General features: G+C 43.5%; 1 protein-coding gene across 3 annotated transcripts in view; it reads left to right on the top strand.

Moving 5' to 3' along the window:
* Positions 1 to 20,254, top strand: part of LOC114797328 (protein FAM126B-like) — a 29,630-nt gene extending 9,376 nt beyond the window's left edge. Inside the window, exons 2-13 of one of the 3 annotated variants that reach the window (XM_028992170.1) lie at positions 3,568 to 3,652; positions 5,262 to 5,312; positions 6,293 to 6,394; positions 8,406 to 8,585; positions 9,865 to 9,945; positions 12,407 to 12,522; positions 13,530 to 13,625; positions 14,058 to 14,174; positions 15,267 to 15,354; positions 15,859 to 16,015; positions 17,100 to 17,234; positions 19,193 to 20,254. In XM_028992170.1, coding sequence (XP_028848003.1) covers positions 5,262 to 5,312; positions 6,293 to 6,394; positions 8,406 to 8,585; positions 9,865 to 9,945; positions 12,407 to 12,522; positions 13,530 to 13,625; positions 14,058 to 14,174; positions 15,267 to 15,354; positions 15,859 to 16,015; positions 17,100 to 17,234; positions 19,193 to 19,791 — 1,722 coding nt within the window. In that variant the 5' untranslated portion in view covers positions 3,568 to 3,652 and the 3' untranslated portion in view covers positions 19,792 to 20,254. Of the gene's footprint in view, positions 1 to 3,567; positions 3,653 to 5,258; positions 5,313 to 6,292; positions 6,395 to 8,405; positions 8,586 to 9,864; positions 9,946 to 12,406; positions 12,523 to 13,529; positions 13,626 to 14,057; positions 14,175 to 15,266; positions 15,355 to 15,858; positions 16,016 to 17,099; positions 17,235 to 19,192 lie in introns of all 3 variants that reach the window. The other 2 variants (XM_028992169.1, XM_028992171.1) reach the window with 2 other exon arrangements.
* Positions 20,255 to 23,120: the final 2,866 nt, after the last annotated feature.

Raw genomic sequence — 23,120 nt, 5'->3', positions numbered from 1 at the left:
CCCACCCCAGTAATTCTCTCCAGTCTGCCAGTCTGGCACGGCCAACAGCCATAATGAATCATGCAGTCCACACAAAGATAAGAGCACAAGGTTGGATTTGCAGAACTGCAGAGGTAAAGGCCATCATAAAAGCAGTGGGCAAGCCCAAATTGTGGGGCAGTGGTGGCCTAGCGGTTAAGGAAGCGGCCCCGTAATCAGAAGGTTGCTGGTTCGAATCCCGATCCGCCAAGGTGCCACTGAGCAAAGCACCGTCCCCACACCCTGCTCCCCGGGTGCCTGTCATGGCTGCCCACTGCTCACTCAGGTGACAAATGCAGAGGACAAATTTCACTATGTGCACCGTGTGACAATCACTTCACTTCAAATCCAGCTCGCCGGCACATCTACAAGATAATATCGAAAGTGTTGGCTGTGTGGAAGTATAACTCTCAATGTAGGCAATGGGATGGTGTCTGCATGTTGTAAATCTTCAGGATTTGGCCTGTCATATGTGCCCAGATAAGGGGCGTGTAGATAAGGGCCAGATTGGGATTGATGTATAACCCCCAATCCCCGCATTCTTGTTGGAGGTAAATTAATATGGGTATTACGTAAACGTTGACTTTATTAAACACGTTAGTAATATGGCTGAATTGGACCAGTAGGCTGATGTAGAACTAATGTTGCTTCTGTTGAAGGTAGCACAACTCGTGTGAATGTTTTGGATGCGACTGTGTTTTCTGGTGAGTAGAGTGGGTGGAACAGACAGTGCGTGGGTCGATATGGCCTGATGCACAGTAGAGTGTTGCTGTTCCAGACACACACACACACACACACACACACGTGCAATTAAGTGGAATGGCCGTGGGTATGGGAAAGATTTCAGTGGCGCAGATGACATGATCGATCGGAGTGAAGGAAACAGCGGACGTCCAGTTTAATGAAAAGCCAGAGAGATGTTCCCGCAATCTGCATTAGTAAATGATTGCAAACTTATATCTGAGGAGCTGTCAAATGTACTTTTATAGAATAATCTTATTCTTTTTTTTTTTTAAAGAGGAAGACTAAATAAATATATTTCAGGGCTGCGTAGGTTCCAAGCAGCATATTTCTTTGACTATTTAGCAATAGGCTGTAAATATACGGTGCTTAAAAACTAATCAGAATTGCTATACCTTTACTGGATAACTTCAGCCAACATCTGAAATTATTATTCCAGAAATAAATAGATTCTTGCATCAATTAAATTTATAATATCCAATGGTACAAGAAACTTTCTGTTCTGCCTTGGATTTCCTTTTCCCTTCTCCCAGTTCATTCCGGACTCGAATTTGCTCTCAGGAGCACACTACAGCCAACACATGGCGCTAAGCGGCGAGAAAGGGCTTCTTTGTGCCACCCGCCCGCCCCCCGAACACCCTCCTCGTCCAGACGGTCTGTAAACAGTGCTCATGTGGGACACTGCTACTATTGGGTAATTATGGAGTCACACTGCCCGTGACTGCGGAGTGATTTTTTTTCGGCCCGTGCCAGCGTCCCCTCGCACTCTGCTGAGGCCGGTGGAACCCTGCGCCCCAATAACCCGAGCGAAGTAAACAGGACGCAAGGGTGCGTGGCTTTGCAGGGGAAGAACGCTTATTGTTCTGCTTGCTTCGTTAGCCAAAGCTGCAAATAGTCAACAATGGGAGAACAATGTAGGCCCACACAATGCTTGTCATTTTGGTAATTGTTTTTTTTTTTTTTTTTTAATTCCAAAGGAATATTAAAAGGACAGCTGCCTGTGTTCTTTTTCTATACGAAGTGAAAACCCTGCGAAGCCAATAACATTCATTAGCCAGCGTTGCTCTCTAACTACCAGACAACACAGACCATAAATCAATGCAGGCCAAGAATATATCATATGAGCTCCATTTATTCCCGTCCAGCCAACTAGCATCACAACTTGGCCCTTGTCGGTCCATCTAGTCCTGTCACCAGCCTCTGCTTCCAGCACGTTGACTTCACGCTGCTTGATGTATCGCACCCACTGCCATTACAACCAGATAATCACTGTTCGCTTCAGCTGTCATAATGTTGTGACCGATCGGTACCGACCGATCGCCCATCGCTTTTTTTCCATACTTGTCCTTTCCCTGATAAGAAGCCGAGCCGGTGGAAAAGTCATCTCGGTCATCAACAATTCTGCTGCACCCCTGGCCGCCGGTTTCCTGCTCTGCTCCGAGACCAGAGGAAGATTAAAAAGCGGCTCTCCGCAGAGGCTGGCGGCAGATCTGAGGGATGGTGTTACTCGGGCCTGGTTATTTCAGGCCTGCGCTTTCACCGCTGGCTCTGCGACGTTCCCGATTCCGCCCTTATCTCGCTTTATTCCTCGGAAGCCTTGTTGATGGCCTGCAGGAAATGACCTCAGCAGAGTTGCGGTTGCCCTGGGAATTCCTGTGCAGGTTTTGGTGTGTGTTAATACTTGAGAGTAAAGAGGGCCGATCCAGCCATTTAGCTTAGGCAGCAATGTTCATGCTTTCTGCAAGGTAACTCCTCCATAGAAACTGTGTGTTTCTCATGATTTCATATATGTAGAACTGACTTCAGAATCATTTCCAGCAATTGGGCAAGTAATGGTCCATATATATATGCCTATAAGAGATCCCTCATCCTAACTGCTACTGTGTCATGGAAGAGATTTTCGAAACACCGGCCTATTGCATGGATCTGTCGGTTTGTGGTGGGTAATGCAGGTTTGTGGTATAGTAATGCAGTCCATATTTAATGTCCTGGCAAAGTCAGATATGTCAGGATCCTCCATGCAAAGATCCTTGTAAAAAAGATATCGGGTGGAATTAGTCCTTCATTCAGATGCCAGGGAATGTTAAGTCTCTGTTTTGTTTTGCTGTTTTGCTCACCCTACTGAAATCATGACTTTCATGGTTCTTTTTATGACAAAGTATAAATTTGAACGTGGTTATAAAAAGAAAGACGGGCCCCCAAGGCTCCGCTGTCTGAGTCATGTAGGATGAGTTTGCAGTCTATATATAAAAAAAACATGAACATTCCCGCTTTAAGCCTCGGCTGGAAAGAGCCCTTGACAAGCCTCCGCTTTTAAGTGCCGCCAAATTCCGCAGATATTATGGCAAAATCCTGAGCCTTTCACTGCTAAATGGCAGAAAAATGGACTAGAAATTAATGCACTCGCTGTATGTAGGTGTCCGCTTGCTGTCAAATGGAAGCAGCACAAGACGTGGCTTGTCAAGTTCCTCCTGTGGGTGTATGGATTTTTCAGCCCACCCCAGCCACCTACTCCAAATGTTGTTTTTACTTCATGTGCGGGGCTAACTGGGGTGAAAACAAAATGGCTGAGTTCCAGAAGAGCTGATATCTAATGGTATTAAGACCATCATGTGATGCCTTGCTGACTGAGGTCTGAATCGTCCATGAAGCTTCTCATATAAGGTGCCATTAGGAAACGTTACGTCCTTCTCCTCCAGGTTCTTCTCGGCCTGCAGCCAAGACCGCGTCGTGTCCGTGCTGGTGCCACCCGCACAGTGTTGGTTCTTTTATGTTCGGCCCTGATGAGCTTGTGTTTGCGTTGTGCAGGTGAGTCTGGGAGATCAGCAGATGTGTGAAGGCATGGCGGCGCGGCTGCTTCCCACGGAGAAGATCTGAGATCTGGCAGGGCGAGGTGAGTCTGGACTTCAGCAGATGTCACCTCGCTGTATAATTCGCCTGGTTCCTTCGTCCTGATGAACGAAGCAACCAAGCATTCCTTCGTCTACTCTACTCAAGTAAGGTCAGGCTCATTAAAATGAGACTGGGGGGGGTTTCCAAAACACCGATTGACACTAATCTGAATCTAAATACGTTTTGAAGATTTTGCCCGGCAAACTGTGAAATTGAAATGTAGCGTCTCCCTAAATTTCGAACGCTGGCTGATAAATGTAAATGTGTAAAAATGTAGCAAAACAGGAGACAGGAGATGTGCTCCGGCAGCGGAGCACATTTGTGGTAGATGTTGTGGGATCGATCGAAGATCCCTGCCTGATGAAAGCCCCTCAGTGGGGTTGAGAGAGCGTTCAAGGGCATGCAGCTGAGCGTGGAAGACCGGCGAGTGCTTTTTGGAAAGTAATTGGTATACAAAGTGGTAGTAGCCCAGTGGGTAACACACTCGCCTATGAACCAGAAGACCCGGGTTCGAATCCCCTTTACTACCATTGTGTCCCTGAGCAAGACACTTAACCCTAAGTTGCTCCAGGGAGACTGTCCCTGTAACTACTGATTGTAAGTCGCTCTGGATAAGGGCGTCTGATAAATGCTGTAAATGTAAATGTAAATGACAAAGTTCTCTGGTATCCTCATTTTTCCAATGCAAGAACAAACACTTCAAGCAAAGAGGGGCTACTAGTCTTTTTTTTTTTTTTTTTTTTTTTTTTTTTTTTTTTCCAAATACCAGCTATGTTCTTCAGCTGAGGTTGTTTTCATCCTGAATCTGACTGGTGCTCTTAAACTGATCCGGTTCAGTTGAGAATAATCCCGAGGCTAATACTGTCAACTGAAACCCATGTTGACCGAGGAAACCCTAGAAAGTGGCGTTTCTTATCACGCCTGTCCAACCGCATTAGATCTTGAAGCCCTGGTGCAGGTTTTTGTTTTGTTCCTCGAAAGGCTGGAGATATATGTAAGCTTCACTGTGTAACCATCAGCAGTATATCACTTGGCGAGTTTGTAGATGGTATAGGGAACAGAAAATACTGACCAAAGTATATTCTATATATATTCTAATGCCATGTCAAGTATTGAATATGCCTTTAACATAACACGACACACATATTGATAGGTGTAGCTGTGTTCCCTCAAGTAGCCTTTGTCGTTGTTGCCACCTTTAGTTATAAGCATATCAAAATAGGGCTGGTTAATATGAAAGGAACGGTCTAGTGAAGTTCATAGCACACCTAAACAAGTCTATTAACCCATCTCGTACTGTTTTATTCAGACGAACAGCAGAAGCAGTCTTTACCGTGCTGCATTATTAGCACTTCTGTCTACCCTTGTGAAAGAGAGAGGCCACTTCCTCCCTTGCTTGGCTCACTTCATTCCCGTCCCGCTGCGTCAGCTGCATCGCTGGCCTCTACTTATGCTCTGCTGGCAGCACAAATAATAAAATAGAAATTGCACTCAACTATGTTGTGATGAAGATCATCCAAGTCATGAAATTATTCTAGAACTAAATAAGCTAATAGCAATAAGTTATGCAGAGAAATGTGTTGTAATGTCTGTATCTCTCTCTGTAGAAGATGCTGAGTGCTGAGCGAGGTGTGGTGGAAGAATGGCTCTCAGAATTCAAGGTAAGCTAAGCAGCTCTGTCCTCCTGGTCAATGTCCTGGTTCTTCTCAAATTCTGCCTATGTTGCACAGCCATTAATCAAGAGCAGGATTATGGGAGTTAAATACAGGAGTAATAATTTTTTCCCCTTCGCAAATCTCATTAAGCAGAATTATTAAGGCCGGCGTGTTCTCATGATGCGTGTGATTGTTGAGTGGTGCACCAGAAGCACCATCGAGCTGGGGGCCGTGCTGTGGATCTGCGCCACGGGGGACCGAGCGGCACGTAAAGTGTGTAATTGGTTTCCTCAGCCGGCTGAAAGACGTGCGCAGGGATGAGCTGTGAGCGTGAGCGGCCATGTGTGGAGCAAGCTGTTCAGCCCTCGTCCCACCTCTGGAACCGCATGATGGGACCAGTAAGGAGAAGAGAGAGAGAGAGAGAGAGAGAGTGGTGCGAAGTTCGGTCTTCTCCACATCCTGGGAACTGGATATCACATGGCTGTTTGGAGCATGGTCTAAATGTTCCCCGTTCATGCTGTTAATGACCATTTTGTTTGTGTGTATGTCGTTTTACTACGGCAGCCATGTTCAGAGCCTTGCCTCCTGTGTAAACTCATTAAATAAGACAACGCCACTGTATTTTTAAAGGTCCCGGGACATGAAATTTTAGTTGTCCCATTATACTGTATCTGAAGTCTCTTTCTGAAATTCAGCCTTGATGCAGAATTACAGACAGGATGCCCCATTTCAGTGTGTGTAGGTATAAATGATCATGAGGAGAGAGGTGGGATGAGGAGGAGAGCGGCCTGTGAAAATGAGCGGGCATTCGCGGAAATGACGTCATCAACACCATTCACCAACCACAATGTTTGGCGCAGACAGTTGTGGTCTTTTTCCAGATGAAAAAATGGGCTTCAGTATAGGCAGCTACTCACTAGGCCATCAGCTTAATTAGCGGTCATTTTCGCTAAAAAAAAAATTAATTGATATGTCTTCTCTCTTAGACCTTACCGGAAAACCAGATCCCCACCTACGCCGGCAGCCTCCAGCAGAAGAAGACCCTGGTGGCATCGCTCTACAGGGTTATCCAGGACCCCCACAATGAGGTGGGTGAACAGAGGGCCCTGATGGCCATCAAAGCCGGCCAAAATCATGTAAGGAGGAATTGCTTTATGCTCGCTTGACTGCCGATGCTCATGGGGACCAGGGATGATTGACTGGTTTCTTTTGTGGGGTCAGGCTTTTATGACCTCCCTGTGCAACAGTGGGGAGAAAGTGTCAGAAAACTGTCCCCAGACCTGTCTCAGCGTAGCGCCTCAGAGCACAAAAAAAGCTTCTGGCCCTCGAGAGCTGAATATCAAGTGAATTTCATCTGACCTTAGGGGAATAAATCTTCCCATCAGCCTTTGTGGCTCTGGAAACTGATCTACTAAAAAGCATGAATAACTCCAATGATTTGCTTCTATTTTTCCTCAAATTTCCATACAGGTCTTTTTTTTTTTTTTTTTTTTTTTTTTTTTTTTGATACAGTTTATTTGGATGAATGTGTAGATTAGTCTTTATTATTATTATGTGACTTTTGGAATTGTCTGGTCTACTAATGCAATGTGCCAAAAGATGGCTTACTGTCATTTGTTAAACAAATTAAACACAACAACAGGATTTTTTTTTTAACATTCATTAAGCACTACCTGCCTATATGTTGAATAGAAACATTTTTACTTTTAAGTGATGTACCCAATAGTTAAATTTATAGAGCTGACAATTAAACGTTCTTGCACTTCCTGCGCTTTGTGAACTAGCTTGGACAAGTGGAAGTGTGATACATAGTGTAGTATGCAGATGAGGTACAAACACCCTTCAGAGGCATTTTCCAGCAGAAGTGTTTTGGAATATTCCCTTCTGTTGAGGTTTAATCACAGGTCTCCCTTAATTCAAAGTTCCGCGAGCTCCAGTGGGCATCCTATTACTGGCTTGGAGAGCCGGTGCGGGCGTGGCCTCTGAACCATGACATTGCTAGTATGGCTGGTGATCAATGAGGCAGAAGACCCAATTCCGTTGCCAGGCTCAATAACGCCGGGTTAGTTAAAGAGACGCTCTGGGCGTGGGGCTCGCTGACTGTGTTCAGGGTGTGCCAGCATAGAGGATCTGACCTCTGCCAAAACTGCTCTTTGATTTTCTATAATAACGTTCCTGTTATAGCTCCCCTTTCTCATCTCTCTTAACCTACAAAAGACGTGTGTGTGTGTGTGTGCATGTAATATATTTGCATACTTTATTATAGACTGGATTAGCGAATAAATAGCCCAGCTGTTACAATGTACAATTGGTGCTGGCCATCTTCTATCCTTTCATCGGTTTTCTGTTTTTGGAGCACAAGACAGCTGCTGGATATTTTTAGCTCGTGGAACTCTCGATTCAGCAGTGACGTGGGATAACATCAACACTGCAATGCCTCGAACACTCCTATCAGCCCGAGACCGACACTCTGCTCTCGCAGATTCATGTTTTGCTGAAGGTGCCAGTTGATCTCTTAAAGCCACAACCCTCTTATGTCCAAGCTGCTGAAATGCATGTCAACAGCAGTTCCTCCCCACTATACAGCTTTTCTTGTTTTTTGTGTTTGAACCAATGCAATATTTAACATACAATTTGAAATGAAGCTGATCATCTCATTTCTTCCACCATTAGAACCTCACTGTTTCAGATATAGCCTTTTGCTGTCTAATATATTCAGTTCTCCCATCTTCCACATCTCTGCCTCCCTTTCCTGCTGTCTGGACGTGTGGACGTCCGCTCTGACGAAGGGAGGCCTGCCGTGCTGATACCAAAGACCCTTAAATCACAGGGTGGCGGTATCTCTGCTCTCCAGCTCCAGTGTCTGCTGAAGAGACTTACATCATCGGCCCCAGCCAGACACTCCTTGTCCTAAGGCATTAATAATGCCACGCTCTTCCATGAAGGAGATTCCTCCACTTGTGTTATTGTTTTTATAATATTAATTCAGACAGAGACATGCATTTTGGTTGTACGGTTTGACCTTGCATTGCTTTTTGCACAAAAGGTGTCGTGTAAATAATGTCCAATGGATTGATTGGATTGCTCCTCTGTCCCCAGCTGCTGGAACCAGTGTGCCACCAGCTATTCGAGCTGTACCGCAGCTCAGAGGAGGGACTGCGACGCTTCACCCTGCAGTTCCTGCCCGAGCTGGTGTGGGTATACCTGCGCATCATCGGCAGCAGGGACCGACAGAGCAACGGCTGCATCGAGGCCCTGCTGCTGGGAATGTACAACTTGGTGGGTCTCTGGATCATTATGCAATGAGTTGGTAGATCAACAGATGGGTTGACCAGTTGAAGAAAACTGGGTGATGGACAGGTTTCCTGTCATTCGTCACCCATATGTGACTGTCAGAAATAGGGAATTGAAAACTTTTTCAGGTTGACTTATCAATTAATAAATAGTCGACAGGTCATTGATAATGTCATCTTCACCTATTATAATAATTATCATAGTATTTAAAAAAAAAAAAAAAAACATCTGTGGTTGTTGCTTCGTTTTATTTAGTCTGCTTTGGAGTAAAATAATCCATACTGGCCAGGTCCCTGTGGCAGACGGTTTGCCCCAGTTTACTGAATTACTGTTGCACGCAACAGGTTCAGTTTCATGTGAGGCAGGTTTCACCCATTTTAAGGTGTTGAGGTGTCCGACCACCTTCTGTCATGTAGCCAATCATTTGCAAAAAAGAGAGTATAAATAAAAGGACTTTTCAACTTGAGCTTTTGAAAACAATGCGTTGACAAATCGGCCTTTCTCTTAATTCCCCAGTCAGGACTCTGTAGCAGCTTGTTGTATTGTGTATTTAGAAGGTTAATATTGCCTCAGGGCAGGTCTAACAGGCTGTTCAAACCACCAGCATTGCTTTCCATTGTTGGTATAGCAACATGAACCAGATATTCAGATCCAAACAAAAAGAAAGGTCACGTACACAGTGTAAATATATTATATTACTTTACATAACAATTAGCTGACGTACAGACGAGGAGTAATGCTCGAGCTTGAGGTCTTTAAAAACCAATGCTGTAATCTGAGGAGAAGGGCTCCGCATACTTATTCTATGTGTGTGGTGAAAAGTACACGAGGTGCGAATTTAAACTGCTTTCATGCTCAGGGAAACTCAATTGACTTAGTAATTAAAGTTACTTAGGGAGAGACAATGAGTGACGTCTCTATGAGGATTTGGTCCAAAATCACATGAGCTGCCAGCATTGCCAGGTTGTCTTTTGTATGGTGTGTAATTTATTTTGGACCATATTAGCCAGAGTTCAGCAGAACGTTGTGAGAAGCAACACAGTTGATGTCACATTGCCTTTCTTGAATGATTGCAGATCTTCCAGGAGATCCAGAGAACCTGATAATAAATTCTGCCTGTCTAGGTGAATGAGGAGTGAGGCAAAAAAGAAAGATGGATTGTTTTCAGTTGAAGTCTAGAAAGTCTGGATTACAAGTTACACTCTCTCTTGCCCTCTCCCTCTCTCTGTGTGGCCCAGTGTGAAGTACGTGTGTTGTGTTGCAGGAAATTGTGGACAAGGATGGAAACGGCAAGCTGTTGTCATTCACAATACCGTCACTGTCCAAACCATCTGTGTATCACGAGGTAAGAACTGACGTCAGCTTTAAATTGATCTAAAATAAAGTGATAATGTTAGTCATTAAAATTTGCTTGTTACATGATTGTTTTTTGCATTTTATGAAGTCCAGTTTTAGCCAGACATGTCCGAGATTTATAGCACTACGCTGTAGTGGACGAGCCCTTGTTGCGGGAGGCTGAGAGAGATTTCAGATGGGGATTTATGGCCGTAATTACAGGCTTGAAGGCTCCTCTCCCCGCAGTGTCATGGCGGGTTAACTATGGGGCTGCAGGCAGCTGTACCAGCGCAACACGTCACAAGGACCGACTACAAATCAGGCATCCATTAGCATACGTCCCTGTCTCTCGTTCAGGGTGAACAACCCTCCGTAATCACGGCAATGACCCCAAGAGCCATTTTGGGGAAGACGTCTTGCTGGCCACAGTCAGATTTTTAGACAGCAGAATCTCTTCATCCAGTAGAGTTGGGCCAAATATTTTCACAATTCTGATTAATCATCATGCTATCATTTTATTTTATTGTGCCTATTCATATTTCTAAATGTGTGCAACATGACTGAATTGACTAAACTCATTCTACTTCAATACTTCAAGTAACGAGTACTCAATACTTCAATTAATGGTATAAAATTAATTTAAATGGTTGGTACTTGTATCAACCGTTACCGGTCATGGATTAGAGAATTTTGGTTTTAGTCCAGAACTCTGATTAATCTATGAATGGGAAAGTGATTTTATAAAAGTGATGTTGAATAACAGTTCTTACAGATTCTTGAGTTTTGTGGGTTTTTTTTTTTTTTTTTTTTTTTTTTTTTTTTTTTTTTAAGAAAATAAATGAATATTATTTTTTCTCTTTTTTTTTTTGTCAACTATAGCTGTTTTTGTAACTGGAGATCTGAATTCCATTCATTTTCTTTTGGCCTCATCTCTTTCTCTTTCTCCAGCCTGAATTGCTGCAGTGAAACCCAGCAACACAAACAGGCGCAGCTGACTTTCACTGCAGTTAAGCACAGGTCAAAGCTAATTAGCTTGTCATTTGGGAGCTGCCTGAAGAGTACCCAGAGTAATAACAGTCCTGTACACGGGGTTTAATAAAGGAGAAACAAGGCAGCGGCTCAGACGCCACACTTGAATTCCACCGAAAGGTTTTCTGTTAAGCGGGGAAATTGATTTTGTGTAACGTTCCAAATAAGCGAGACTCCCATCTTTATGCTGGAGAGGTGCTTGAATACAACTAGTCACTGCTGGATATCTTAACACAAAAACCAAGAGGAAATAATACATTTTTTAAAAAATGAATTATCAGTCTAAGAAATCTTACTTTGTGCAGAAGCTGCTTTTTTATGTTCAGATTAACACTTCAATTTAAAGTAGTGCTTCAGTCCTGTTTATTAAAGACCAGATTTAGAACATGACCTAAACCATGTAATAGATGTAGAGTGTTGCGGGTATTCGCTAAAGTCACATCAAGTATGTCTTACAACAAAGAACTGCTTGCTAGTTATTTTCATCTGGGAAAGGATAGATTTTGTTGGTGTGAAATTATTTGTTATTCCCAAGAATAGGAACTTGAGTGAAAAAGATAAGCCCTAATTGGCAGCTCTCACAGAAAAACATCACAAGGGAAAGTGATTGTTGTTATTATTGTGATACACTGAAAGTGAAAGTGATTGTCATTGTGATACACTGCACAGCACACGGTGATACAACGAAAGGCTTTTAAACAACCAGCCTTGGTGAGCAGTGGGCAGCTATGACAGGCACCCGGGGAGCAGTGGTTCGGGAAGGTGCTTTGCTCAGTGGCACCTTGCTGGATCGGGATTTAATCCGGCAACCATAGGCCACCACTGCCTTCTGCTACACTATTGCACTGTTTGTACATTTAACGAATCACCATTTTTAGGGGCAGCCATGAAAGGTGTCATGGGGAGCAGTGTGTGAGATACCATGAGATATAAACTTAATCCCCTTTGTATACTATCTGATGGTTGTCTGGGAGATTTAGTGGTAAATCCCTTTTTTTCTGGAAGTTATTCACAGATGTTTTTCACAGTGTATTGATGATGTGATATTTACAACAAATAATTCAACGTACAATTCATAAATATCTATGTGAATGACAATTTATAGATGGCTTAACTGAAGTTTACTACTGAAGATGTTTTGCTTGATGGCAGTTTGAGTGACACAGAGGGTCTTGTACAGGCAGATGAGGAAGTGGAAGATAGGAATTGGACTCCCACTGTAGAGCATTATGATGAAGGCAAAGTTATTCCCCTTAGTATCGAATATGATACAAACAAAAAAACATACTTGCAAATTTGTTTATTTAACTTTTTTTTTTTTTTTAGTCTCACAAAGACTAAAGATAACATTTTCTGTCCATTCTTTCTAGATTTCATTCTGCTACACTATTGCACTGTTTAAGCTTCAGTGCACAAATGATTGTATGTGTTTTTCAAATCAGCCTTCCAGTCTCGGCTCCATGGCTCTGACTGAAGGCGCCCTCAGCCAGCACGACCTGATTAGGGTGGTGTACAGCGACCTGCATCCTCAGAGAGAGACCTTCACCGCTCAGAACAGGTAAACAAACTTCTACAGTGTAAATCAGCTGATAGATGCTACAGTCCACACACGTATATACATTCAGAGAATTGCAGCATTTATCTAATTTTTTTTTCACTCCTCCAGCTGCAAATCACTTTTAAAGTTCGGTCTGGTCCTGCTTTCTGACAGGATATTTAGGAGTGACTTTCACCTCCGCCTCCAAGGGTCAATTATTTCCACTACTGCAGGCTGTGTGCCGGAGCCAGCGCGCTCTCGTTTTCCATCCCTGCCGTCTGCTGTCTCTCCTGATGTGGAAATAACCAGATTGCTTCTGTTTGACAGCGTTTGGGCTTGTCTTACACCTAAATCGAAATGGACAATATGGCATTCAAGTGCAAATTTGTCCGATTGTTTGCAGAGCAAACATGCAGAACACTACCCTAGTGTTCAACATATACATGATAATGAAAGCAATGTTGCAGTTACAAGCAGAAGCCATGACCTGTAGTTAGGCAGAAAAGGCTATTTCACGTCAGAGAAATAAAAGAACATACGATCTTATCTATTCTCACGATGTCATTCTACCTTGTTTACCAGCCAGGACATAGGCTCAAATGCCTCTTCCTCTAACTTAACCATTGCCATTTCTCTTTTTTTTTTTTTTTTTTTTTTTTTAATTATTTGATCAATAGCATTGTCATCATCCTAATACTTAAGCACAGTTGAAATCACATAGTGGTTTTGGGAGGCAGGACCTATTTTCCGGCTTCTGGTTTGTAATAAGACATCATAATAATACATTCTACTATTACTGCTGCATAATAATAACTGTGCACAATAACAACAACTTAAATGCAAGTGCAGGATGCACACAATTATTTTGTGGAGACTGATGAAAGAAGAACGACCTTGAGAACACTCAAGGTCGTTCAGTACAATTCGATATGTTTTTTTATCCGAGGAGTGTGGTGTTGCCTTTCCTGCAGAAAACCGTTTGCATGCATTGTTAAAAGTTGTAACCCTTTGAGACTCTCTCGTTTCAGGTTTGAGGTGCTGTGTTTCCTGATGCTTTGCTACAACTCTGCTATAGTCTACATGCCTCAGTCGTCCTATCAGTCCGTCTGCAGGATGAGTTCAAGGTGAGGAGAATTAAAAAGATAAATGTTTTCTTTGCCCATCTACGTCTCAGTGGGGGTCTGTTCTCTCTGCACTCACATCAGTGAGCATCAACTGCCAGTCGGCCTGCTCTGGGCTCGTTGCGACACACCAGATAATCAGAACAGCGTTTATCCTCTGCCGTCCATGATTAACCACCTCATTATGCGAGCCATGCCCCTGTTTTTATTTCGGAGCGGTTTCCATGTCAACATTTCATCCACTAATGTCCCGCTCCACCAGTGGGGCATTGGAGGCCCGGCTCATTATGACCATGCGTCAGGCTGCCTCTGGCTACTAATTGTTTGCTCAGTTGAAACCCCTCCAGGTCCCCCAACTGCACCCTGCCGGAACCCCGCTGTCTGGGTGCACAGTCACCGCATCGTGACCGACTCTCCTGGCCTCTGCTTTTGTAGGTTGTGTGTGTGCGGATTCCCACGGCAGCAGCAGAAGAGCTGGCGGGAGCCGTGCAACCGCATGATGCTGGATCCCGAGTTCATGGTGCAGATGCTCACCGCTGTCTATCATGCAACGTGAGTATTTAAGGTCCCGACTTCTGACGTTCAAAAGCAAACGGCACATGACGTCTCATTCTATTTCTGTTTCTGACACGCGTAGGACACCGCTCCATTAGGGGGTCTTTCATTAGATTTGGAGGGCATCGTGGGAGCAGGTGATTTCATTTCTCTGGGAACAGTCTTTGCAAAGCAGATTAGTGCTGATAAACAGCGGCTTTCCTGTAAATCTGTGCGATTCCTCTGGTCAGACCTCTGCCATATTGGTCCAGATAGAGCTCGCCCAGTGGATCAATGCCCTTTGGAAAAAACATGTCAGTAATAATCTGCTGACTGTGGGAGAGGGAGGTGCTTATAGGCTCACGTCAGTCACGTGATCATCTCAGGCATGATCACATAGTTTCTCAGTTAATTTCTCAGACAGTCAGACTGAGTGTGTACCATCAGCAGCTTAGATCCTGTTTCAGGCTTGAGTGTGGGAATTTCACAGCTAATAATATGGGGCAGTGGTGGCCTAGCGGTTAAGGACGCGGCCCTGTAATCAGATGGTTGCTGCTTCGTATCAAGAGCCACCAACATACCACTGAGGTGCCACTGAGCAAAGCACCGTCCCCACACACTGCTCACCAGGCACCTGTCATGGCTGCCCACTGCTTACCAAGGGTGATGGTTAAAAGCAGAGGACACATTCATTGTGTCACCGTGTGCTGTGATGCAGTGTTTCACAATGACAATCACTTCACTTTCCTTCCAATGGATAAATCTATACAAATGTTGTCTTCAGTTGTATTGATGCTGTGTGTGTTTTCGATTAAGTCCTTTCATTCTTGCAAAGTTGGGGGGAAGGGGGGGTTCCTGTTTGTGTGGAAACCCACACATTGTCCCACACTCTGGATTGTTTGGCTTTCTAGCTGTGTTTGAAACATAGATCCCGGAATTGTTCTGCTGCCTCCATGTCTAGAACGCCTTGCTTTTAATCCAAAACAAGACTTTATTATTTTTTCCCCCCAGTGAAGCTTTTGCACTTTTAGGTTCATTAACCCAAAATGTCAGCCTTACTTCTCTCTGTGTCTTCTGGCTTTTATTTCTCGTGGCTTGCCTCCTGTGCAGGTACAATGGGGAATGGGACATGGGCAGGGAGGCCCTGGAGGACATCCTGTACCGGGCCCAGCTGGAGCTCTACTCCCAGCCTCTCCTGGTGAGACAGACAGGACCATTTTTTCCCCCTAAGCACAAATAAGAATTGGCTCAATCCACTAATTTGTATTAATTACTTGATTGATTGATGTGGAATGTAGAGCAGGAGCCAAATTCAAAAGCACAAACAATGAATATTTTGAAAAATGTTTCATCTGTATTCGGGAAGTATGCTCTGGAAAGAGCCTTTAATGGATTATATGCAAATGATGTTATAATGGCTTATTGAATAGGTACAACCTATAGATGTACTAAATATCTATTGAATGTACAGACTGCTTTTAACTGTGCTGGAAACAGGCGTGCAAAAAAAAAAAAAAAAAAAAAGAAACCCGATTTAACACTTTACAAATATTTTTGCTGCCTCATATGGAAATTGATATGGATACAAATATTGCTATCTCTGCACGTTGCTAGTGGATCCTATGCTGTATGTTTTTGGTTATTGAGATTATTATTATGATCTCTGTACCATTGCATTTTTTACATTTATTTTTTAAACCAGGTGGGGAATGCTATGAAGAGCTCCTTGCCAGAAAGTGCCCCAGACTGCTCTCGTGGCCGCAAGGTCCTTCAGGTGGAGGTGACCCCCACGGTGAGCCGCATCTCCCGCTCGGCCATCACGGCAGCCTCCATCCGCCGGCTCCGCTGGAAAAGAGAGGGTAAGAAGCTCCGCAGTGGGTCCCCGCGGCGTCAGGGTCAGTCTGTCATGTTGAAACTGTGTCAGGATGTGCTGGTGGCAGGGAGCCCAATGGTCCATAAAGAAATTAGTTTAGGAAACGTCTGGCGGTGTAGGAAAGGCGTTAGATTTTTAATTTATGACCTCCTCTGGAAAATCGAAAAGCTTTGATCAAAATACCTCTCGTAAATGCATGAACTTTTACAGGTTTTTTTGTGTGTTTTTTTCTCATCCCAAATTGTTTTTGTGTCGTCTTTGGGACCAGTAGCTTTACAGTCATTGTTTTTGCTGCTCTCACTGTCTGTCTCTGTTCTTTGAGTGTTTTTCCACTGCAAAAAAGGAAAGAAAAAAAAAAAAACAGGTTGTGGATTTAAGAACCAATTTCATAAAACACAAAGTATTACGGGTGGATCCAGCAACACCGCGTTGCTGGTTGCACAAGCCGTGTTTGACCACACAGGGCTGACATTTCCAGGTAATGTAGGTTCATCAGGAGAAACTGAGGCTATAGAGGCCAATTTGTTCAAAAAGTTTTTCAGACGAATCTAACACTTACACACACGCACATACACTGCACAAAAAAAATAAAATTCTTCGTCTAGCACTTAATTTCCGAGCTTGTTCTTTTTCTGACAAGTTAGTTCTTATCAGGGCTCTTAGTTTTGTAAACTGAAATCTATAGAAATCAAACAAGAATTGCTGGTGTCTTCCTCTTGTAAGTCACTTTGGATAAAAGTGTCTGCCAAGTAAAGTAAATAATAAGAACAATGACATTTTTTTTCACTGCCGACCAATGTCTCTCAGTTGACCAGAATATAGAAGTTATCACTATAGGTCACCATAGGTTAGATTTCCAACTGGACCTTACATAGGAACACAGTTTTAAATCTCTTAGTCTCTTATTGGTTCCAGTTGCTGGTTTTGATGGTGCTGGTGCAGTGGCAAAGCGCAGTTTGCTGTGGTTTTGAGGCACAGTACCATAAAGGGAACATCGATACGGCTGTTGTCAAGTGTGTGTCCAGGGCCGCCATTAAGGACCATGTCTCCCCTGTTGTGTTGAATCCCAGATTGTTTTGACTTCTCAAGCGATGCAGAATTGAGCCTCGCCTTCAATCCCAGCCAACACGCCTTCCAGGAGCCTGCAGCCCATCCAGAGCGTGGAGGGAGGGGTCAGAGCGACATACTCACGGTCACACACGAGGGTAGGCGGAGGCTGAGATTCAGTTCAGGGGCGGCAGCGGGAGGGGCTTCTCTGGACCCCTCCCACAACCCTAACCCCAACCTGTTCCCTTTTGGGTACCTCTGCTAATTCATCAACTTCCTCAGTAGATACTTGCTATGCAACTCCCCAAATGCCTGGGTTCCATACATCGACCTGTTCAGGATCAAGGTCACTGGTCCTTTCTGGGTTTTGGGCGAGATGTGGTCAGGGACATCTGCATGGATCCCCCATTCTATCTCTGATCCCTAACATGCCTTGTGTCAGGTTGGTGGTGGTCGTCACTTACTGAGCCTGCTCTCCTCAACGTCAGACCATAGCATCATCCAAAAAAGGGTGACTGTTGAGTACTTGTTCATGCATGCATGTTCATTCTTGGTCTCATAGCTGCCCCTAGTGGACGTTGGGAATGAAACAACCAAAAAAAAAAAAAAACGTGGTGACTGTTTTCACCCTTATTCCTGAATGCCTTCACGTACAGTGATTTTTATTTAATTTTAGGGAGCGTGCTCAGTGATTTGCGGCTGCACTGTCACAACGCATGTGCATGCAAAGGCAATTTTAAACAGACACGAGCTCACTGCAGATCCAACGAGGACGTTAAATGCAGAATTTGTCTAATTTTGCCTTTCCCCATCCCAGAATCAATGCTTTAAACGCCAGCACTGCTTATCTTCCTCGCCTGTCAGTCCGTGTTGGATACGTTTCAGAGCAGAGAGCTTAGTGCTTGGGTGCATTTGTTAAGCAGCTTGTGCATAATACTGTAATAAAGCAAACGTTCAGGGCTTTTTTTAAATCCTCTAAATTATTTTACAAAGATAAGCAGCCTGATTTAAACAAATCCCTGTTGGAGGTCAGAACACGCGCAAACACACACACACACACACACACACACACACACACACACAGAGTTATGCATTTGCAACAGCTCTGCAGCCGCTGTGTAGGAATAGGGCTCTCCTGTGCCGTCGTGCTGGTTTCCGTGGTTACCAGCTGACTTTGGACAGAAGTGACGAGTGTGTCAGGAGGGCAGATGTGCTGGTGTTCTTCTCATATGCATGGGTTCCTTTTTTTTTTTTTTTTTTTTTTTTTGCTTTTCCTCTTCTATCTTTCACTCTGTCTCTCTCGCCCCTTTTTTTGCCCTTTTTTTTTTTATTTGGGCTCCCCCTGCCTGCGGAATAGCGCAACCCAGAGAAACGCGTTTGCTTGTTTAATTCTGCATGGTGGCGATACAATGCTGTCGTGTCTGTCTGTCATGTCTGAAACAATGAGTTAATTTTAACTTCATCTTGTGTCTCTCTTCCTCCCTTTTTACAGGAATTGAACCAGGATTTTAAAGTGTGTGTGATTGAATGTTAATTCCTGTGAAGTGTGGTTTGGAATATTCAGTTCCCCCAGACGAACTGTCTCTCATTGATGACTGATTTATCAAAGTAGTTCATTTAGTCCATTGAAATCAAGGAATCGTTTGACAGTTATGTTCTGTTGCCGGTGTTATCTCTTATCTTCAAATGAACCAAAACAAGACTGAGATCTGACCTTTTTTTTTCTGTTCAAGTGGATGAAATCGAGGTTAAATTATGCTTGACTGATGAGGTGATCAAATTGTAAAACTTGACACTATATTAGATTTGTGAATTAATGTCCTGCTTGACATGAATTACTTTGGGAAAAGGTAATCTCTCTTCTCTCATCGTTACAATTTAATAAGTATGAATTTTCTGTACTTTAAAATGAATTACAGTACAAAGTTGACCTAATAATGACACCATATAAATACGAAAATAGAAATATTGAGATCATGTTTTTTTTTTGGTCTGTTTATGAAAACCCAACTCTCATTTCGCTTTGCTCTGTGTAACACAATTTTATTATTTATTTTTTTTGCTCTTCCTTCCTCTGCACCCCACTCTCGCACGCGATTCTGTCTCTGTGGCACAGATGCTGATGGCATGAGCGGCGGAGAGGAGTCCTTTAATATCAATGACCCCGATGAGGGCTTCTCCTCCGGGGCCTCCAGCAGCAGCCAGCCCAGCGCCACCAAGGGGGCGTCCAGAGGCAGCGGCAGCCAGAAGAGCAGCGGCGGTGGCAGTGGGGCAGTGAGGAAAGGAGTAATGAGCCGTCTGTCCCGCGACAGAGAGAGGGAAAAGGAGAGAGAGCCGCTGATGGAGAAGTCCCAGGCCCAGCAGCGTCTACGGACCCCGTCTCCCCCCGCTATCACGCTGGACGCCATCGAGCTCGGCCCAGTCAAGAAGCAGCTGAGCTTCCCCTCGGGACCCAGGCTGGTCAGGACCTCCAGCGCCTCCTCCAGCAAGTCATTTGACTGCACGAACGTCGGCCTGAACGGAGGCCAGGGCGGGGGCCTGGGAGCGCCGCGGGGGGGATCCGGAGCCGGAACCCACCGCTACTCCACCATCAGCCTGCAGGAGGAGCACCTGGCCCGTCCCGAGGAGGCCCAGCCGCTGCTGTCACCCGGCGCGCCGCTCACCCAGCAGTCCCGCTCGCCCAGCTTCAACATGCAGATCATATCGCAGGTGTAGCGCCTCGGAGGAGGGTCCCGCCGTCCCACCAAAATAAGTGTCTCAGTGTCTTCTCAACCACCTGACCAAACTGTTTCGAGGGCCATTTAACGTGATTGAACAATCAGCATGGACCTTACTTCTGTTGCTGGATGAGGAGCCGCTCTTGTCTTGGAACGTCCAGGCGTGAGCTGCTTCCCTTGCTGACACAACCCGACCATTCCACGTCTACGGAGGACATTTTTAGTTAAAAATGAATCTTCTATTACACACCAAGGGAAAGAAAATGCTGTTGGTTGGATGTCATTATGAACTTTTTTTAATATATATATATATAGTTTTGGTTCTCTCACATAGTCTCTATTTTTTCTAAGCTGTCAGCAATAAGACACATTTCTTTCCTGATCTTTTTCTTTCTTTTTTTCCTTTCATTTGTTCACTCTGTGAAATATGCGTTGAAAACTTCAATTCCTTTTAAATTAAATAACTGATTTTTTTTTTTTTTTTTTTTTTTTTTTTTGTGCTGCTCGCATAGAATATTTATGGAGCCAAGAATGTTTGTTGCCTGTATGCAGCTCTAGGACCAGATGTTTATATGCACAGAATTATTCATGTTTTTTTTTTTTGTTTGTTCGTTTCCCTCAAAACCTAATTTCTTATTGCAGGGACAAGTTTAGTCTTTTAATAATATTTTTGGGGTATAAAGCAGGGTATTTTTCGTGACAAGGGCCATCTGGTGTGGTTGTCTTGAGGCTGATGTGTCTTTCATCACCTTTTTGTGTGTGGCTGTCGTTCCCCGGTCGGTGTGTCGTTTTTTTTTTTTTTTTTTTCTTTTAATGAACACATCCGTTCTACCTCATCTCGTACCTGTCTGCCACTCGAACAGAGTCACAGTCCAGGAATGTTGACTGGGGAGGCCAGGTCCCGTAGGAAAGCCTAGATCACTTCAGGGCAGCTGTTGGTGGAACGGGGCAGGATGGTGCTTTAGGTGAACCGGTGCATGAACTTCTGCGATTCTAAAAGTCACTGCCCCAGTTTGTCCAGGCGTCCTCAATTTAACACTGTACAGCATGATAGGCCAGTATGGACCTTTACTGAACATTTATGCCTTCATGAGTCTGGCATGTGAAAAGCTTTTCATACTGTGTTACAGCATCCGTATAACAATATTTCTTATATCGGCTACCATTTTCTTTTTATTTGTAGTGTCTGCAGAATCTGCAGCTATGTCTGTAAATTGACTGTAATTTTTTAGTTATTTACATGACCGTACACATCCAGGATAGAAGTTAAAATATTACTGCACAGGCAGTTCTGCACAGACTGGAAAACACACCTTGTGCCAATAGAGTGACTCAGCAGACCTTATGTCTTAAGTTCATGCCTTCTTATTTATTAATTTTGTTTTTCTTTATTTTCTGATGGTGAATAGAGTTTCAGTTGGAACGGTGATTTTAGGGTTTAATCTGAAAGGCCTGAATCAAGGGTCCTGTTATTTCACTGTGTGTGTGTGTGTGTGTGTGTTCCTTCACAGCCTTTTTAAGACTGACTACTATGAGTTTATATGTGTGTCTCTCTTCTTCCCTCTCCCCATCAAGTGACACATTTTGTTCTTAATGGCGCCTATTTGTAGTTATTTTAGCCATAAATCAACAAAACTTTGTTGATTTTAAAACGGTAGGAAGGAGTAACTTTAACATGCTAGAAATTCTCGTGAGCATATGCTGCAATGGGGATCATGTGTAAAGTATGGACATCCCGAGAGTTCATGACCGGTGAAGTGTGTCTGTCTGTCGCTCGCTGCTGTTAAAGTCCTTTTGACCTCCTACAGACAAGGGGGTCTGTGCTTCTGTCGGGCCAAACATTTCATTATTGATATTATTATTATTTTAAAATTTCCCCCCCATGTGTATCGATTGCATGTGATACTGTAAGCGTGCTTGTCCTCTTATGATGCACTTTATCCAATCAGCTCTGTTTTGTTATCTTGTTGTGACCCATGTCGATGTGCTAAGTGTAAAACACACACAGTTCAGGGTTTTTAAGTGTTTTTTGCTGTAAGGACCAGTCCCATCCAACAAATGCTTTCAAAAGAGAAGTGGCTCAACTGCTGGGATGATAACAATCATCATTATTATATTTACATTTTGTTTTAAACCAAATATTGTAAGATTGGAGCACCTTAGGAGCATTGGAAGGGGGGGGGGGGGTCAAAGCAGTAACTCCAGTATGACCACAGCCCCCTTTTTTGGTTCAACTTCTAAAGTAAGTCTATGCAAGGGTCTATTTATTTCTAGAGTTTTAAGATAGAGTTTAAGACACTTTGTTGGTAGTCACCGAAACGTCTGCAGTTTATCCTCTCAGGCCCTTTTAACTAAAATTAAGAGTTGCTGCTGCTGAATTGATCGTTTCAACTTTTTTTTTTTTTTTTTTTTTTTTAAACCTTGAGATTTTGAAATGCTGAAGATTCAAAATCTCAGTCCAGGTTGGGCTCTTGGTGACTGAAACACATCTAAATACCACAACACGAGTCATTTAATATTTGACACATTGTACTATTGACGTTGTAAATGGGGGAGAAATAATATTTTAAATCTTTGTAAATAATAAAAATGTAAAATAAAATGTGTGAGACCTATAAAGTCTGCAATGCAGAGGGAAATTCTGTATATTGGTGAATAAATCTTGTGCTGTACTGGTGCTTTGTGAGTTGTGAAATTTTTTAAAGCCCTTAGAGAACAAAACCAAAGGATACAGGAAGATACAAGAACCTTCAAGCAAAGCTTTACACAAATGGAGTACACCAATCACAGTTTTGTAAATATTTTATTCTATCTTTACATTGTAATAAATTGTCATATCTTCAGTGTTGTCCCAAGGAAAGTAGTTTGTACAAGAGTATGATTTTTGCCATCCCTGCAAGATAACTAGACACACACCCCTAAATGTCTAAACTGTTGGAAATAAAAGTGCGTAAACACATAGCTGAAAATGTCCAGATTGCAAATTTACACTATTGTACAAGTCTTTTATTCACAACTTTAAGGCTTCGCTACATAAATACCTAATTGTTTTATAGAACAACTACTAGAATGTTCAGTCTTGGTACATACAGACTCATCAGTTGTAGGTGTTATAGGTAGTGCAGCCTCAGGAATGATTGTTGAGACTGCTGGTGTCCGAGTGGAGGATTCCGTTAACCGTTGCCGTGTGGGTGAAGTGAAAAGGTAAGGTAAGATATCCTCTGTTGTCCCGCAGGGCGTGAACCGGTACAACTAGACAAATGAAACCGATCTTGGTGCATCACCTGGCAACCACTGCTGTGACAACTGCAGCGAGAAACGCAATAA

Source organism: Denticeps clupeoides, chromosome 9 (assembly GCF_900700375.1).
Source record: "Denticeps clupeoides chromosome 9, fDenClu1.1, whole genome shotgun sequence".
Taxonomy (NCBI): Eukaryota; Metazoa; Chordata; class Actinopteri; order Clupeiformes; family Denticipitidae; genus Denticeps; species Denticeps clupeoides.
Note: the sequence above shows the minus strand (reverse complement) of the source record. Positions and strands in the feature narration are given on the sequence as shown.